The sequence below is a fragment of the Bombus pascuorum genome, chromosome 12, assembly GCF_905332965.1.
Source record: "Bombus pascuorum chromosome 12, iyBomPasc1.1, whole genome shotgun sequence".
NCBI lineage: Eukaryota > Metazoa > Arthropoda > Insecta > Hymenoptera > Apidae > Bombus > Bombus pascuorum.
Genome location: NC_083499.1, coordinates 922517 through 942607, shown reverse-complemented (window position 1 = coordinate 942607; position 20091 = coordinate 922517). Strand labels below are relative to the sequence as shown.

General features: G+C 34.9%; 1 protein-coding gene across 2 annotated transcripts in view; it reads left to right on the top strand.

Annotated features, from left to right (window-relative positions):
- The window catches only part of LOC132912450 (pikachurin-like), a 248715-nt gene that overhangs the window by 214565 nt on the left and 14059 nt on the right, over positions 1-20091 (top strand). For both annotated transcript variants that reach the window (XM_060969867.1, XM_060969866.1), the window contains exons 9-10: positions 8702-8841; positions 16218-16441. In XM_060969867.1, coding sequence (XP_060825850.1) covers positions 8702-8841; positions 16218-16441 — 364 coding nt within the window. The remainder of the gene's footprint in view (positions 1-8701; positions 8842-16217; positions 16442-20091) is intronic.

The window sequence follows — 20091 nt, the reverse complement described above, 5'->3', positions numbered from 1 at the left end:
TCGATTTCGGGGAGGCTAAAAAATACAAGGTTGCCATGAAACGCGATAATCACCGAACGTACGAATGACCAAATTCCTTTGTTCTTTTATAGCCATTAGATAACGCAACACCAGCGACCGTTACATCGGCTGAGAATTCGTTAAACGAAATTCTGCACGGTATCTCCCGTGTGCATTTACGGTGTTGGCTAATTAGTTAATGATCAAAGCCAAGACAAGAGAGCGTACGATGATGTCATGTTGTGAATCGAGGGCTAGCGTTAATTATCAAGTGTTGATCAATTATCTCTGTGATCGTTTCGCGTGGTATCGAGATTTCTTCGACAACGAATGGCTTGTCATCACGCCACCGTTTTTATTACATATGAAATTAACCTACACTATGAGAGTCCATCATCGCGGGAGAGTAATTAGATGATAATTATCGTACGCTCGTCAGAGATAGCGACTCCTTGCTTAATTTGATTTTCGTTACATAGTAAAATTTGTTTATTTCACTTTGTACGTAGTTGATATAATTTAGTTTGAATATTTAGTATATTCAGTAAACAAATTTTGCAATAAAAGTAATTTTATAACAAATTAGTAAATAAATAAATTTGGTATAATATCTATCGATGTTGTATGTAATATATTTTGTAGAATTTAATTATAACGTTGTTTATAAACAAGTCATTTGAAACGATTTTATCCTTTGTTATCATCATCGCTAAGTTACAGATTTTTATGGAAGGGTCAAATTTATCACTGATTGAAAAATTGATCCGAATCGTCTGTTAATCAGTATGTAATAAGAACGTGACGAAAATAATGTTATTACAAATAGACCAACTATATATACGCTTATAACATTTAGGGAATGTATATTTTTAAATGAATCAAATTGGATAATGGAAGAAGATTAATCAAGACAGGAGTTTCTTCTTTTAGCTATTAACTGTATTTCTACTCTATTTCTAGAGAAACGGGGTTCATTAACCTTTCAACAGTTCAATGCGATTATAGATAGTTGGGTTATATTCTATAGAGTATGTCTTAAAATATACTGTATGAAAAGACAATTTGAATCGTAATCAATTTTTCATAGCGTTTATCATTGCTTCCAATCGGATAGAGATTCAAAATCCCTTGCATCGTGCTACGCTCTCTCGCTTTCAATACAACATTAAACCTTGAATAAGAATTACAACATAGTATTAATAAAATCATTATAACGTAATATCAAAATTCAGATACGAATTTAAAAATATTCATTGTTTTCTATGCAAATTTAAATTCAAGATCATAGTATAAATACGATACAGAATTCCTTAAAGAAGAAATTTCACAAAAACGAAGGTAAAACGATCTTCACAAACGACATTTCAATTAAACTAGAAAAATCGAGTTCTCGAAGGGAAGTTTATAAAAATTTCAAAGAGACTCGTCGCCAAAGGAATGATAAAATTGTAAAATACAAGAAGCGTAATACAGACTCGTGAAAGGGGCGTTCGATAAAGCAAAAGTTTTCGTGGAATAAACTCGTTTCGAGAGCAGTTAGTCGAATTACCCTTTTCGTCCGATATATATATGAGCGAAATATAATTTGAACAGAGAAATGGCAGTAGTAAAAGGAAAGCGGAGGAAACATGACTGGTGCGAATTATGCTATAATGGATGAGTTAGACGATTTTTAGCAGGAACCTGTTCGAAGGCGAAGAATCGTAATTGTTCGAACCAGGGCAATAGAAATCGCGCAAATCGAAGTTTCTCAATTTACCAAACGCTATTCGCCATACTATTTTTTTCTTTTCTCTCTCGACGTGTTCCTTTTCCTCGCGTTTATCCTTGAGGAAACGAAATTTCCTTTGCATTAGTAAGCATAGACGAATGAAGTAGACTTGAGGAGTTCGGAGCGTAGACGCGATACGTTATCGATGGGAGTGGCTGAAACACGCGTGAAATTTTAAACAGATGGAAGCGGTAGAAGTACCTCGCATTTTTCGTTCTGAAACTTTTGCTCCCCTGGTCTGCAACCAGCTTCGATTTATTCGCTCGAATAAAACACTTGAAAAACGGATCAGCGCGAGAAAACACACTTTGTCTGTTGTGTACACTATGTTGTTTTGCTTCGTTTGTAATTCAAAAAGTGATAATTGGTCGTAATTTGGAAAAAATTAAGTCGACGTAGTATGTTGATGTGGAATGCGTGCGAAAATAAAAATTACAATGAAACGTACTAGAAAAAATTTATCTTTTGAAGGAACTTATATTTTTAGTAACAAAAATCTAGGAATTTACAATTAGTAAACTGGGTAAATGTATAATAATTCTAATTTTTATAGATACCGGTAAAAAAGTGAAACTTGAATAAAAGTATGTCTTATTTCTTAGATACTGTGACGTGTATTTTATCTTTTATATTTGATACATTTTTGCGTTTATACTCATTCATATCTAATCTTGCGTATATCTAAATTTAGTATAAACGTATAAATCCGTAATTTAATAAATATTCATTAATTTATAATTAGATTAACGAAAATCTAATTGTCTTTGAAGATCGCAATTCGTTGTAATTTCTTCCGATTTTAATACGGAAAGAATTTTCTGCATCTAATAAGTATAAACGAGAAAATAAAATTCAAAGAAGGTGATTCTTTAATAAAAGATTTTTCATCGTTGATAGTTTGATAAAATGGAATCTGAAAAATTTGTGCAAAAGATAATTTAATATAGGCGAGATATTTATTCGGAGAATTTCGCCCGAAACGTCATACCGTTGGATATTCATCTAGCAACTCGGCTCCGTTCCCTCAACAAAGGAACTTTCCCTCCACCTACAATTTTTCGAATGTATATCTTTTATTATTTCCATCCATATCGCGTCATTGATCTCGAAACACCAAGTTTGAGAAGATTCTCCGAACAATTTCTCTTTTCCCCTTTTTCTTCTGGCATGCTTCGGAAAATTCCACGACTGTGAAAGTTCCGAGACATTATTAAGCAAAGTTATACCAAAAAGATAAAAGATTCGCCGGGGAAAGAAGAATAACTCAAATCTTCCTAGATATCTGATTAGATGACTGAATGGGAAGAACTGCCGTGTCTGTATAGTATCTACTTTGCATGAGAGATAATAAGAAAAGGGATAAATGACTGGAATGTAGGAAGAAAATAGGTATTTCATAATAAAACTCAGAAATTTTGTTGCAACCTGTCTCGATCTCGTGTTTTCCTAGATATGAATCTTTACCCTTTTCGTGTCGCTATCTACAGGGTGCGCCGTTAGAATTCGGACAGAATTCAATTTGTAGTTCCCACCATATTAGAATTCAGATGTTTGTGCTGATTGACTCTGAAGTTAGTTAAATATGTCAATAAGTCTTCTATAACCTCAAAATGACAGAACTCGTTAAGCAAAACCCGGAATACGATAGAAGAGCGGCGATTATAGAAAGTCTTCGCGCCGGGAGAACGCCGGTCGAAATTATAAAATTCTTTAGCTACCCAAGATCGACGGTAATTTAATTTTGTTGTGGGCAAAACCAAATTTCCAGCAAGTGTTCACGTTTTGAGCGTTGTCTCAAGTGAGGGCGACGTCATGCCTCCGCACTTCTTCCAAAAAGGCGAAAGAATCACAAAGGAGGTTTATTTGGAGGTCCTGAAGACAGTAATAAAGCCGTGGATGGAAATTACGGCTTCTGGAAGGCCGTATTTATTTCAACAAGATGGCGCACCTGCTCACACAAGTCATCTTGTTCAAAATTGGCTCTCTGACAATGTGGACATGTTTTGGTCGAAAGATTTCTGGCCTCCTAACAGTCCCGACCTAAACCCATTGGACTATTACGTGTGGGGCGTTATCGAGAGACAAACTAATAAATGCAGGCACCCCAACGTCAACTCCCTACGAGCTGCTATCGAGTCAGAATTCGCGACAATTAAACGCGACCAGTTGAAGTCAGCGTGCTCGCGCTTTAGAGCAAGAATAGAGCAGGTCATAGAGGCAGAGGGTGGTTACATAGAATAAAAGTTCTCAGCAAGGACCCTTTAAATGAGATATAACAACATTTTCATGTGTTTTTGTGTATTGACTTAAATAAACAACTTTCTGCACAAAACTTCTTTTGTCCGGATTCTAACGGCGCACCCTGTATATACTGAGAATACATTTACAATTTAAATGCTAATGCTTCTAAGTCAGTTTATTCGTTAATAAAATACAATAAAATAAAGTAGATAATTTAAAACAACAAAATTTTATCTAGAATCAATTATTTAATATATTTAAATTATAAGTATACAGTAAGAAATTTTTATAACAAAAATGATAAAAATAAATTGCATAAGAATGTACTCATACACACAGTTTATTAACAATCGCATAAAAATAAATAATCAAAGATATACTACAGCATAAAGAATTGGCGCGATATAGTCAGATACATGGTACATGGAGCTTATGTATCTTATCAAAGAGTAGTGAATTGACTCGAGTGTGAAGATACCACGGAGCACTTGAGAATAACCAGGCGTTATTCCATGTTAAAAATCACTTGCCGAGCTTCACGGAAGCAGTGAGTAGTCACACTGGCACTTTTCACGAGGATTCGAATCTATTTCTACATCTTCGATTTTTACCGAGCATCAAAGAGTCAAAGATGGTTCAACGACTTCAAAGTAACGTTATCAACTGCCTCTCAACATAGTGTCTGCCGTGGACGACATCCTTCACCCTACGTTACCTAAAATGATCAGTCGAAAGTGGTCATTTTTCCCAAAATTGATTCTGCCGACTATTACTTGACTACCGTGAGCTTTTTTTCTGGAAACGTATTCGTTCCAACTATTCTTGTAGGCGATAATGTCCATCACAGAAAACAATGATAGGAAATGTACTGTTAGCTGTACGAATCTCCGAAATATTTCTAAGGAACAAAAATGCTTAAAGGAATTACAACAATAAAAGAGTACACATGGAAGAAGGAAAAATTGCAATACTAAGAAAAAGGCAGTTATGAGAGTTTGATATAACAAAATAGATATTCGAAAAGGGGCTGCGAAAAACAAACAGAAAGCACAATATGAAGATTCGAAAAAATAGAATCACAGGAAGAAACTAGTATAGGACAGCTAAAAAAGAGGTGCACTAACGAAGTAAATAAAGATTACCAAAAACAGAAAATTACCAAAACAAGGGAAGAATTCTCTACAAAAGACGTGAGAACAGTTTCAGGTACAGAGATATCGGAAACGATGTACAACATATAAGACCACGAAAAAGGAAGTATGTCTGAAAATACAATATAGAATTTACAGTACTCTACAAGATATTACAGTAAACGAAGAAAGACGTTTAAATTCCTAGAATATTCTGCCCTTCTAAAAAAACTCGAGAGTACTAGAAGTCTAGTTATGTTATATCTAACATTAATCTGATACAAAATTATACGCGAACTCTCCAAGCATTAATACTATAGATTATAATATACCTACATATATACCTACTGACAGAAGTTAAGGGACATTACGATCGCTTGGAAATTACTATATATATTTTATTTTCTGAGATACATTGGATAAAATTAAAAATAGTATAAGGAAATAACAGTCTATACATGAGATGACAATATGTTTTCTTTAGATTATACTCGTGTAAAATCTACAATTAATATTGAATCGTATGAACAACATAAAAATTTGTGACGGAAGTTAAGAAAAGCTAAATAAAAGATAGCCTAATAAGATGTTGAATAACAACAAGGCGTTAAATAACTTTACAATCCTTAAATTCGATAAGTACATGGCTTTCGCATGCCATGGATTCAACTAATCGAACACAAAACGCAATCCATATTACACATCATATTTTTGTAATTTTATGCAATAACTCTCCTTTATTTGTAGATGATTGAGCTCCTAATGAACGTCTAATGTGATCCCATAAATGTTCAATTCGGTTCAAGTCAGGAGATTGATTTGGTCACTTAATCATATTAACATTTTGTTCCAGAAGAAACGTCTTAATTAATTCAGTGGAACGTTTCGGGACACTATCGCGTCGAAATAACCACTGTGGCATTTTCTCGTTTGTAAATGGCAACATGCGAGATAGAATATTGCAATACTCGAATCCATCCATAGTTTCTTTTATTTGTATTAGCGTACCAGAATGATTACATGAGAAACAATTCCACGTTATTACGTTATCACCGTCAAATTTCATTGTTCGTTTTAGGTAGCTAACATTAAAATTGATTACATGTTCATGTATGGACTGTTACCTCTTTGTGGTATTTTTAATTCCAGACAATGTATCCGAGAATATAGAAAATATACAGTAATTTTCAAGTGATTATTATATTTCTTGATTTTTGTCAGTAAGTGTATATATATGTCGGAAGAAAAAAGAACATAGAACTAGAATAAAATCCACTACCGTTATCGATTGTCACGAACAACCGTGCATTCGAACTTGAAACCAGCAATTTCGAACCAGCGAACTTGAGAGAGGAAACTCGTCGCGGAAGTTGCTAGTTCCCGTTATTAAACGGAATCGCGGAGACAAAAGGAATTTTCCGGGGACGAGGAAAAAGTAATCCGGAGGAGCTGTTGGAGAATTTTCGATCGATCCCAATTTAACCAGGTTCATGTGGATGCTGCTGCGTGTGTAACTGAATCAGGTGAACAACCGAACCGAAAGTGTCTTTCCAATGGCGTCTCCAACACGGCAAGCCTTGCATTCGTTCATATTGATCGCCGTCTTAAGGAGGAACGAATCGAAGAAATAGCTACTCAACACAGAGAACGTTACTTTAAGACCAGAAACTTAACTTTAATTTCCAGGAAATCAAGTTATTTCGTAAGTAATCGTTTCCACGTCGTTGCGTCCGCTTCAACTTCTTGAATACCCGGAAACGAATCAAATATGTACCGACTTTTCCCAGAAAGCTTCGACTTTTTTAACTTGCAGATTACACGACGACTTCGAAATTTTTAGCTTTGAAAACGATCGTTCCTGTTGGGTATCGTAATTTCGATATCGATTACACTGGCCCTTTGGAACGCTTATACCTTCCACGGTTCCACTTTTTTGTTATCTTCTGTAGTTATTTCTTTGATCTCCACCTGGTCAAATCTGTTTTTATACGGAACTTTATTCCACTGTATTGGATTCTTTCGTTGGAAGAATAATTTCAGAAAAATTCAATATATAAATATATGTATAATAGGATCAGACATTCAAAATATACGGATTATATAAAATACGTATAAGATGTCAGGATATCGCGCTATTTAGAGGAGAAAGGAGCAGCGGGGAGCCAAAGTATTGTAGCTAGGGCGAGGTGTGAAACCGTAGAAAAAAAGAACAGGTAGACAGAACAGGAAAGAATACGTTAAATCTGTGAAAGAAATATTAAGACGTTAGAACGTTTGGTAGAAGACTACATAGAAGCAGAAAGAATAAACACAGGTCTGGAAAAGATTCCAAGGGATAATAGATTGGAGCAAATGGTGGAATGGTTAAGAAATGATAGAAAGAATAAGAGAGGAAAAAGGTAAGGAAAGAAATGGTGGAACAAAAACCAAAGATTAAAATGTGCAATAAGCAGACAGTTAGTAGTACGACTGGCGAAAATAATAGTTTCAGGATAGGAAGAATTTCCAGTGTAGACTCTTAGTATGTGGTATCTAGGTTAAGGATAGCATAAAAATAAAACATGGAAGGACGAGTGAGAAGGTCGGATGAGAAAGTACGTGATTAGAAAAATTGCAACGAAATCGAATTTCTTGGCCACGAATATTCGTAATATATATTTGCAATTTTGTACGTAATCAATATACATTGTACATATGTATACAGCTTTTACAAATAATAAATGATATTTGGTATATTATAATTATGACACAGTTAGAAGTTAGGTTCCATATGGGATCGATTAAAGAGAAGTCTGCTACAGATTGTATTTTTTAATCTTCAAAGTATTTTAGAGAATTTTATACGATCATCATTTATAAGATTCGCCAAATTATTTTTACCTCAGTGTGAAATACTCTTAAAACTTCTCACAACTTATTCGCTGTTTACATATTCATTGCTAAATTACGTCACGCGAGTTTAAGAAACCGAAATGCAACAAACCCAGCGCGATTGAAATCCTGCCACGAGCGTGCAGAACATCATCAATATTTCGTCGATCGAAAAATCGACAAGCGTAGCATCGATTTTCCAAGAGTCCTCGGGTTTAGTCCCGGCCGCAACCCGGCTCCCGGATAGAACAAAAAAAAAAGAAAAAAGGAAGGGGAAAAAGACGGAAAAGAAAGCCCCTCTTTCATTCGTCTGAAATTTCCGATAGAGTCGACGAACGAGTGCGGCGGAAGATAATTTCGCAGACATCTCACCAGTTTCCGTTTCCTACCGTCGTCAGAATAGATAGAAAACGAGATAGAACGAGATCGAACGATCGGCAGAAAAGGATAGTAGCAGAGGAGTATTTTCGTCAAATATTTACACCGGCGATACTATCGACGTGTACACACGAAAAGCCAAAAGATTGAACTGGTCGATATTTTCCGACCGCGTAATATACAGACAGAGCCCCGCTATTCACGTCGATTTTATCGAAGATTTCTTGTACTGCATACGCGATTCCACGGTTGTATTCATCGTCGTTGACGTACTCGATCCATTGATCCGTTTGATTTATTGTCGTTGCAGAGGAGTGCACGGCGGACAGATGCAGCAAGGTGCCCTGTTCCCATGGCGGTAAGTGCCTGACTACTGGAGGCGACACAGCTGTATGTCTCTGCCCCCTCGGATACACCGGCGATCTTTGCGAGACCAGAGTGGATCTTCAGGTAAATTTTCTCGGAGTACATATTGTACAAGAACTATAGGAAAAGAACATGATATGTCATATTTCTTATTTTCTAAAGGCAATCAATTTCGAAACTCGGTATGTCGTCGATCGATATCACGTTATCACAATTGTCACAATTATATCAATTTCATTTAATTTTGAAATTACACATTTGTCTTTTTCATCCTATCCTAAGATAATAATATCGTTTGTCTTAGTAGTTACAACTGTAACTTCTAGGAAACATGATTCATTTCTCACATATTTTTAAAAGCTTGGCATTTTTTAATTTAGCAGGTTGTTTCCATTATCAGTTATATTATATTAATATTCTTCTTTGTTCGTTTAATTGTAAAACGATATTGAAATCAGAAAATCGATAATAATGTCTTTATCACGTTTTTCAACTGCGGTCTTCGTATACGTATATTGATTTGCTGATTTTGAATTACATAAGTAAAAATGTATTTGATGGAAGAGTTCTCTAGCTATCTAAGTAAAAAATAATTAGAGGACGGCTACTATTATAAATCGTTCTATTATACTAATCAAGCGAATCGGTATATATATAGAAATGATCATTGGTAGAAATGTAAGTTATGAAAAAATTTCAAATATTTGAAAAACATCCATTAATTTTATGTTATATTAAGTACTGTTGAAATTGCTGCACAAAGATATGCGACTTTAGCAAACTTCATATGAAGTAATCAGTATTGAGATCAAACTCAAAATTGGTTTACAACAAATAAACACATTAAAATTATACTTATAAAAAGGAGTTAGATCAATAGTCACGTACAATGACACGAAGATTCTCAATCTAAAACGTTCGTACACATTCGATTACTGTGGACTATCATTTTTAATGTCAGAACCTCTAGGAAACCGATAACAAAACTCAAACTCGTCGAAGGAATATTTTTAGAAAAATGTTAAAGTTTATTCTTAGAGATACATTAGGACACAGAAAGATGATTAAATCCGACTTCACGTAACACGAATTTGAGGAAAAGAACGTTTTTATATCAGATTTTTACATAGAATATAGGAAAGTTTATTTTGTACCTTATGCTACAGGTTATTATTCAAAATGAATAGAATCATTTTCATTGCTCGCTTCAAATACATATCTGTACATGTACATATATATATATATATATATATATATATATATATATATATATATATATATATCGTAAGCTTTTTATTCTTCACGTTTCACATTTTTGTTATATTTTTTTAATAAAATATTTATGGACTTTTTGTTATGATACCTCAGTGTTATTTTTAGCTATTATTTTAGAGCATACCAGTAAATTTTGAGTGAAAATCCGCGAAAATATACAAGTGTATCATGACATAAATTTCGCCTCATAAATAAGGAGCTCAGTAAAAAAATAGCAAGTGAATTTTTCCTCGAAAAAAAAAAAATAATAATAAAAACAAGAGACGATATATAAAATACTTATTGCGAAGGAAAAAGATAATTCTCAAAGGTAATTTCCAAGACAGTTCTGAAGATAGTTTTCGAGGTTGAAATTTCAATTTCTGAGAATCTACAGAAGACGTTTCTACCAGAGTTTATCTTTATCCCCAATTCTCTCTCTGGTTCTAAAAATCTTACTTATTTTTATTTCACACAATTTTCTTCCGAGACAGTAATAATAAATTTAGCTTCGTTTAATTTCAAAATTTCCAAAATCAATGAATTCAGATCCAAAGCAGAATTCAGAAATTATTTAATCGTATTAACTTCCAACCTTCAAGAGCGTCTAATACGGTGTCGGGAGTTATCGAACGCGGAAGGTGTAATAGTTACCATTGGCTGAAATTACAATGTCGTAAATTTCAATGGAAACTTGTTTTCGCGAATCGATCTCGAATGTCGAAGTCACGAACGATTAACTATTATGGCTGCCACGATTTGAAATACGCCCGAAACGCTCCGGCGATTAATTAAATCTTGACCAAGCTCCCATTTCTCCGTAAACTTTACGTTTAATCCTTTATCGTGACGCGAACCTGTGGTCGCTGATTGCGCGTGCTTTTGAAGTCGCCGCTGATAACATTTTCGCGAAAAAATTCCATTGAACCTGCCCGGAGTTAAAGAGGAAACGATCGAGAGAGTGAGTTTGAATTTCGAGTGTTTGCTGATTCTGATTCATCCTGCTTGTTTACCAGCCAAGCTTCGGATTTAACTCGTTCCCCTATAACTTGTCGCGATCGATACGATTTTGTGGAAATATCTTCTTCTTTTTTGTTTTAACGAATTAAAACGAGCTTAAGGTGTACACAAAGAGTGGAAGCGGGGAATCTGAATGGTATTGGTAGTTGTGGCGGTAGATTTATAGAGGGGAAATAAGATGAAATTGTGAGAGCAGGAATTATGTTCTTTTTTTAGATTTCGTATTGGAAATATTTATTAAAGAAACTCGTTCTCTGGCATAAATACTCTGTATTTTTAATCATTCGGTTTGATAGTTTGCATTTGATATTAACTATTTGCTTTCCTCATCATCTTTTTCGTAAACGTTTGTGGACATTGTTTATTACCTTATTACTCTACTTGGAGCAAAGCACTGAAGTTTTATATTATACATGACTTATACTCGATAATATACCCTTTTACAAATTAGGATCGAAATTAAAATTTAAGAATTGAATTTCTTCTTGTACAAATATAGACTGCCTCCGTTATAATTTGCTTTAATGCCATCTTCTTAATTCGTATTCATAAAAATATAAATTTACATAAACGTCCATAATCCACGCATCACGCGCTTCGACGTCTTGTAAAAACGTAATATCTCGAACAAAAAGCGAATTAATCACTCGATACTCACTTTCTCGCCTCAATTCATTACTCTCACGAGATCATTCGGCAATTGGTGCAACGTTATTATATACAGATTGCATCAACCAAATCGCATACGAACAATAGAAAAGAAGATCAAAAAGAGAAGACAAAAAGATATTCGATAAGGCAGACGCGACAAAACATCGGAGAAGGGGGATCTATTTTCCCCGTGCATACGTAGTGGCAGTGAAACTGCTCGAGTACCCCGGAAGTAATATCGACTGACAAGCCGATAGTAATTTTATCAGATGCAGCTCCACGCGTTCACGAGGCTCGCTTTAATGTTTCCGCCACTGTTATAATATAATATATATATATACCATGTATCGATTATATATATTTATGTGGCTTGCGTATAATCCTTTATATGTTTTGTGCGTATATACGAAGTGACATCTGCGGACGAGAGAACAAATATATAATACTTGGTGATAACTATGTATATGTATCTGACAAAAAATTCGAATCGCTTCGAACGCATGATTTAAAAGTAAAAACTGTCAAATATCTATCAAGACAATTTTGAAAGTCTTGAGAATTTAGATAGGTCTTAAAAACTTAACGAGTCGACTGGGGATTTTTCTGTGTTATGGAAAATTTGAAGATGTGAAAATGCACAGAATGCGCGTGATATACAATAATATATTAAAAATATCCAAAGAACGGTACTCTTCGTTAATATTCAATAGGGAAACAATATTTTTATTGAAATTCCTATTTTGTAATCGTATTCGTAGAAACATGAATTTGCGTAAATATCTAGCGTCTACGATGATGAGTATTCGATATTTTCCAAGCATTTTGATTCAACTGTGTCTAAACTATACGATTGACATAAATTGATTGTGGGCTTTTATGCATTTTTATATTGTTATGAACGTATCTAAAGAAATGGAATTTAAATAGAAATTTGTTTCATCTGCCAAATATTGTAATAAATACTCTGTCTTCGACATTTTATATATTTTTATACGTCAACTTTGTATCTTTGGAGTTCTCAAAAACGCATAAAACTCCGTAGTCTACGCATAAAAATCTGCAGTCTGCGCATAAAATATTAAACAAAATATGGAAAATTTGAATTATCATAAATACCAGACTTAAGAATTTCCAAGACTTTCAAGAGTCTTAACTTCGAAGTGAATTTATCGCCACGTACACGACACAAATTCGAAGAAGGTCAAAATGTTTCAGGTCCCATTGCTAATTGTACTCGACGCTCGTTCCAACTTTACACCATTAAAACGATAACCGTGTAGAATAGGAAGAAAATGAAAAAGAGACAACAGGAAGGAGAAGAAAAATTTGCTATGGAAAATTTCGATCTCATGAAACACGAAAAAGGTCCACAAAAAACACGTCACTGGTTAATTCGATACAAAATATCTCGAGTTCAGTCGCGTTTTAATCCGCTCGAAAATCGACCAGTCGCTTGTTTCAATGCTTCGATGCACGGCATTCCGCGCAGGATGTAATTAAGCGTGATACTTTGCACACGATTTAACATCGTCGGCGATATCAATGCAATTTCCACGGTCTCTTTAAACGTTCTTTCGTTTTACATAATCGTTCCTCGTATTTTACATGATTCCACTGGCTGAACGAGTTTCTCATTGCTTGTGCTCGAAAACGTATTCCATAGGGATTGAACACTCTTCAATTATCTCCGAGAAATATTTTCAGCTACTTGTTTTTTTTATCCGTGACAGCAGTTTATTTTATGATTGTTCCAATGTATGTAAGATAGTATAAGTGCGTAGTGGGAAATATAGAATTTATCATGTCTATCTCGATGTTTAAACAGAACTCGTTTAAACTGAACAAGAAATTTGCGATATTATTTAATTCAAGCGCTCGAATCAATTTAATCGATGATTAACTGCTGATTTATAATTTTTAGTCACGCGTACTGCACAAACATGCACAGTCTAGTGATGCATGACTACTCATTTCACTTCAACTCTAGTTCATTCGAAATTTAAGATAGTTAAGTGGATAGCAAACGGTTAGTTTCTAATGGAAGCAAAAGTGATCTGTAAAATTGAAAGTTGTAGAAGAAATGTGGAAACAGGAAGAAAAGCGATGGAAATGAATTGATTATGAGAGCAGACGCTTGGTTTATTTGACTCGTTGGGTTATACCATTTTTAAAAGATTAAGTTGGTGCTGATTTAGATCTGTAAAATCATTCGTTGTTTGTTTTTTCATCTCTTCTCTTCTTCGTTGTTCAATTTTAACTTCTCTCGAGAATATAAGGGAATACGCTTTTCATTCTGCTTCGCTTTATCTGGCATCTTATTTCGGAAGTGTTCTCTTAAAAGCCTCGATTTTTTATTCCACTTATTTTATTCCGCAGTTTTCCACTGTTTCACTCGTAGTAACCATCATAAATCATAAAAATTCCGCTTACACTTATTGTCACCTTTATGCTCATTTTTAACAAGCGTAGCTTCTTCAGTTAAGAAAGAAATGGAAGCTTCTGATTCTGACAATGTTGTTACTTGAATCGTAGAAACGCAGAAAAACCAGATGATGTAGATATATAATTTTTCAAAGCAGTTAAAAATTTCAGCGGGTGAAACCGGAAATAAAGAGTCATTCGAACTGTTCAGAAGCTACATTGATCAACATCATAAGTTAAAAAGCAGAAAAAAGTAATGATGTTGCAAATATTACTTTTTAAATTTATCTTAGAATTCACTATTCTCCACAATATCTTCTTGCAACGAATAAACTTATGAAGGTAAATTATTCATTTCTTGACAATTGAACAGTGTGATCGTATTACTTACGTAATGAAATTAAGCTATTGACAAAAAGTGGACTTAATCAGCTTTCTGAGAAGCTCGTTTACCCCACGATCAACAAAACAAACAAAATTGAGCTCGAGAAAGAATTCATCATCTCGATACCACTCTCGATGCAAATAATACAGTAGCTACAAAAAATATCTACTTGCACATTAATATATTTATTATAGTTATATCATATATATAATTATATTACATATATATAGCTATTATCGTTTACATACTAACTAGGTCCAAGTATATCGAATCTCGTATTATCTTCCATTTCGTAATAGTAGTGCTTTCATATCAAGCGAAACTGATAATACTAGTAAAAATGAATTGTAAATGATAATGAAAAACTGTAAAATCCGATAAGACGTCTCATTAAAAAATAAGTGTATGAGCAAATTTTTTTCCAGCCACTTTATATACAGGGTGAATTTTTCTTTTCGCCAGCTCCTCCTTCCCCGAGGAACGTAAATTTCATGAAGTACGTTACATCGCCGCTCTCGTGTTCCCTGGTCTCGTTATAGCATCGTTCATCGAGGCCACTGTACACTGTACATTTCTTCGAGTTCGCGTAACAAAACGCGAGCAGCAGCGCCGATGGGATTTACGCGGAGATATAACGGGCGGGCAACTGCGTTTAATTTACTGGCTGTACACGGTCGGAGCATCTTCCTGTTCGGTAACTACGTCATTTCGAAAATTGACGCGGGTGAAGATAACGGGAGAAATAACGGAGCCCGGACCGCCGGGAAATAACGTCGTTGTCAGAAGACTTCGAAACACGGTAGAAGACGTTAGAAAACCGGCGACCTAGCACTCTCGATTTTTCGCGTTCGCCGATGAAACATCGCCGCGATTTACACGTCGCTTTTCTCTTCCCTGTCGGTCCTGCGTGAGAAAGCGATAGCGATTAATATCTCGCGTGGCTGAGCGATGTTCCTGAAAGTCACTTTAACAGGGAAGTGACTTTTTCAGGAAGGTGTTTGATAGGTCTTTTGGGGCTTCTTGCGGAGGTGATAATGGCGCGAGGAAGTTTAGAAAGTTCACGGAATATTTATTGCAAACATGTATTTAGTAAAAATTAATATATATGGCGCAAATAGCTATCATAAATATATAATAAACGTCAAAAGATGGTTTCATCGAATATCGAGGCTTATTAATGTAACATACAATCGATTAAGCCTTTAAATACTTTGATGATCTCTGAAATATATACATATTTGTATCAAATATATTGCAGCTTCTATATACATTTTCAGACTTGTCTCAAACATTATCGACATAATTATGATAACTTCTGATTGCGGTTCTAATACAATTTTTAAATATTTCATATAACACACATAATATATCCGTAAAAGATTTCTACAATTGCTCAAATACTTTCACGAACCGCTACATCTGCCATATTTCTTATCTCGCCTGTTTCCTCAACGTTCTCGTTATTCATTATCTTCATGCCTACGTAATATTACTCGTTGCACATTAACAAATTAGAACACTGAAACGCGGTTTAAATCTAATAAACGTGGAACGAAAGTGTCACGAGGTCATGTTCCTGACCATTCACACCCCTTTCTCGTTCATTTACGACAAGATCAACGATTCTGTCTGTTACAAGAAAGGATCAGATTCCTGGGGAAGGATGTCCGAGTAAAAGAGGACTGAGAGTCCGTGGAATAACCGTTTCGAATGAATTGTCTGAGCGCAGGTACCGTCGTTCAACGGCTCCTCTTATCTGCGTTACCCGGGATTGGCCGACACGTCTCTATCCTGGCTGGAATTGGCTGTCACGTTGAAACCGACTGCCGCAGACGGAGTTATACTTTACAATGGTCACCACAGCGACGCCACTGGCGACTTCATCGCGCTGTACTTGTCGTCGGGGCATGTTCAGTTTACCTTTGACCTAGGAACAGGACCAGCCAGTTTGAGGTAAGTCGATTCTTCCATTCACGAACGATGAAATCGTCATCCGACACAAGTGTACGTTATAATGGAACTTCGTTTACGTGGAGTTCCTTTGATCAAATGACATTTTAGATGCAGCAGTATAAGGTGGAAATGTACGAAAATTTAGTCAATATGAAATTTTAGTAAATTAATTGAACTCCTGTGTCGATTAAATCTATTTACGTGAACGTGAACTCCTATTATTTGATACGATCCTTGTAGGTTTTTATCAAAATTTTTTGCTCGCGCCGATTTAGGATTTCATAATGCTGATACACTGTCTGGTTCGTGATTCTATTATCTGGACCAACTTGCATAATAATTTACTAACTAACAATATTGGTTTAGCTAATTAACAAATTTACATTAGTCAATAATAATGTTAGTTATTATAATTGACAAGTTGACATTGTGAACCGATAATATTATTGAATTTACAAATTTATTATTGAATTATTATCATCAAATTGACATTACCCACCGATGATATTAATAAATTGTCAAGTTACGGATTATAGATCACAAACTATGATTTTACAATTTTACGATTTTACAATTACGAAAAAGAATTAATAGTAAAGACAAATCGGATTTACTTGAGTCGATTCATTTGTAACAAAAATGAAACTAGATGTAAAAACATACAGAATCTCCAAGTAAGGAAATTGTTATTTAAACGGATTAATGGATTAACAGATTATTGCCAAGCTTGTTACTACGAGAAAATCTATTAGCAAGGACTTGCGCACGTGGACGAGCATAAATGTACGCGCGTAAAATTACCTCGGACCATCCTGTTCCTTTCAATTTCCTCCGTAACTCCTTTCAATTCGAACCGTGTCTAATTGAGTCGTTTGCATGCTGACTCTCCATCGAACGAACGATCAACGGATGAACGGATATTGTAATTTTATCGGGAACTAGCGTACGAGGTGAAAAAAAAGGGAAGTGGGTCGGCCAGTTATGGATGCCTCGTTCCCGCTTGATTGGATGGGGAAACGTGTTTTAATTTGTTGAAGGTAGTGACTTGATTTGTGGTTGACGTAGGCTTGCATAGGGAGCTTGATAGGCTTTCGAGCTAGTAAATTCAGACCTTTGTCTTATCTTCTTTTTTCCTGCCATTTACATATGTTCGATATTTTTTTTTCCCTGCAAATGTTAAAATTAGTTGAAACGTATCATCAAAGATATCGAGAAGATTAATTAATTTAAGAAAATTTAACGAGGTACACGTAGCGTTATTTAAGAAGAATATGTGTACGTTTCTATGAAAGACACTTAGGTTTTTGTAGGCATGATCTACCTTTTCAACTGGTAACGTACGTTCGATAATATTTTTCTTTATTTGCAGTAATAAAAGTTTCTTAGTAGATATCAAACAAAATGATTAAGGAAATGGAACAAAATATTGCGATATTGTTTAATAAATATATATGTTTACATATTCGCATCCTTATGTTATCTTCGTTTCTATCGTTAACATACATTCAATGGCACTTCTCTTCTTTCGTTGTGTTTAAATGTATAGTTGTGTTTAAAGGTGTTTAAAGGTATAGTTAACAAGTATCGAGAGAATGATTAATTACAGAAATCGAACAAAGATACTGTAATATTATTCAAGAGAAATATGGATTCTTACGAAAAAGACAGTTCCATTATTTAAAAAGCAGATATTACGCTATTCGACGTTCCTTTCTCTATTTCTCCTATCTCTAGTAACATAAAATACAGATAAATTCTCTTGAAACCATTTTTCACAGATCTCATTATCGTTCTCACTATTTCTTACGGAAACAAATCTTCTATCTAGTTCTTCAAGCATTTCAATCCAAACACCGTAACGCAATTAAAATCTCCGACGTTCGATTCCCAGGTTCCGCTTATCCTTCTTCAAATCTTCCGTGAGATCAACTAATCAAAGTGGATCGAAGAGTCGCGATTAACCCTGGAACGATCCTCGAATTTTTATATATTTCGATCTTGCTCTCATCTTAGGGTATAAAAAGGATTCGTAATGTCCTCAGAAAATATTTTACGTACAGTTAAAAAGAAAAGTCATGCGTAACAATGAGACCTTTTTCCTATTTTGTTCGAACTAATATGCGAAGATATTTTCCAACATTGGACAGATATAATTTGGTCGAGAATCGCTGAAAGAATATAGCGGGGTTAAAAGCAAAAGAGCAATTTTATCTGCAAAGCGTAAAAGAGGGAAGGAATCTCGCGTCTTTTTCGCGATAGTTTTCTCCATATTCGCGCATTGTTTCAAATAGAAACGAGACGCTTCGATTACGTCGCTTGTAACGCTGTATAACGAGTTTATGCGCGATGCGATCGATTAACTAAGCTCGACGTCAGTGTCGAAAAAACCGAACCGATCGTTTAATCCATCCTATCGCCGACTAACAATGTATCGATGTCGATCGGCCTCATCGCGAATTAAACCTCTGAATATTCATGATGGAAAATCAGTGCGCGCGAGCGCATCCTCTCGCAGATCAGATATTCTAATCACGTCCAAGTTAGCTTACCATTTTTGCTGCTTTCGTTACAAGGATTAACCCTTACCTCATGGAAAATCCCCGCGCGAGATCAGGGGATTGAATGGGAAATTGTTTAGAATATTCCGCTCTCTGATTCCACTTGCTGCTGTTTCTTCGTCGCGTCAATAGATAACGTGCATATACGTATGAAGAGTCTTTGAGCGTACGGAATTTGTTCGATAACAAATGGTAAGAAATTTAAGGGAATTCGAAATCTACAATCCATACGAGACGATGATATGAATTTCTATGGGTAGGTGGATATAATTTTTAATCCAATCTGGGTAACCATTTTTATATTCCTTTTCATTTTTCAATAATTTCTTCGATACAGAAACGGATAAGAAATTTTTTCATTTTTTTCAAAAGATATATATGTATATATATTTTTAAAAAATATCGAAACGGGTTCTAGAGAATTTAAATGTAGAAAAACCTTGTATTTTCATATACGCGTAGTTATTTTTGTTTTTCTAAAATATTTTCCTTAGATTTCTACATGTGTATCAAGTAAATTTCCTTAAATCAAGGTTGATATAAATGATCCCATACTTCATACGAAAAGAAACTCCGATATTGGTGATTATTGGTGTGACGCAATAAATGAAAGAAATAAAAATTTTAATTTTCGTATACAATAAATCACGAACGGGGGAAAGCTAAAAATTACTCCTCAACAATAGAATTACCTTAATAAAAGTCACTTCCCGCATAATAGCCAATCGAATGAGTCCTCGAATCGATAATATAATACGTTAATAAACACAGTAGACCGTATTGACACAGGCATTTCGACAATTAAGTTACAATTTATAACGACAGGACGTTGATTATGTTCCTTGTCGCAATAGCGGTGGCAAATCGATGGGAAACACGATTCCGCACGACGCAAAAATATTTCTCGTTAATTAATCCCGATTCATTTAAACTCGTCATGGCACGAGCATGTTTTTACATTGATTTCGCGAAAATCAAACATGGTTCTATTTTACATACGAAGGCAAACGAAACCGTGTTTGCCCGCTTTATGAAACTCTTCGATAAATAGCCTTTTTATTTCGTGTCGATCTTCTGGCAGCGGTTCGTCTG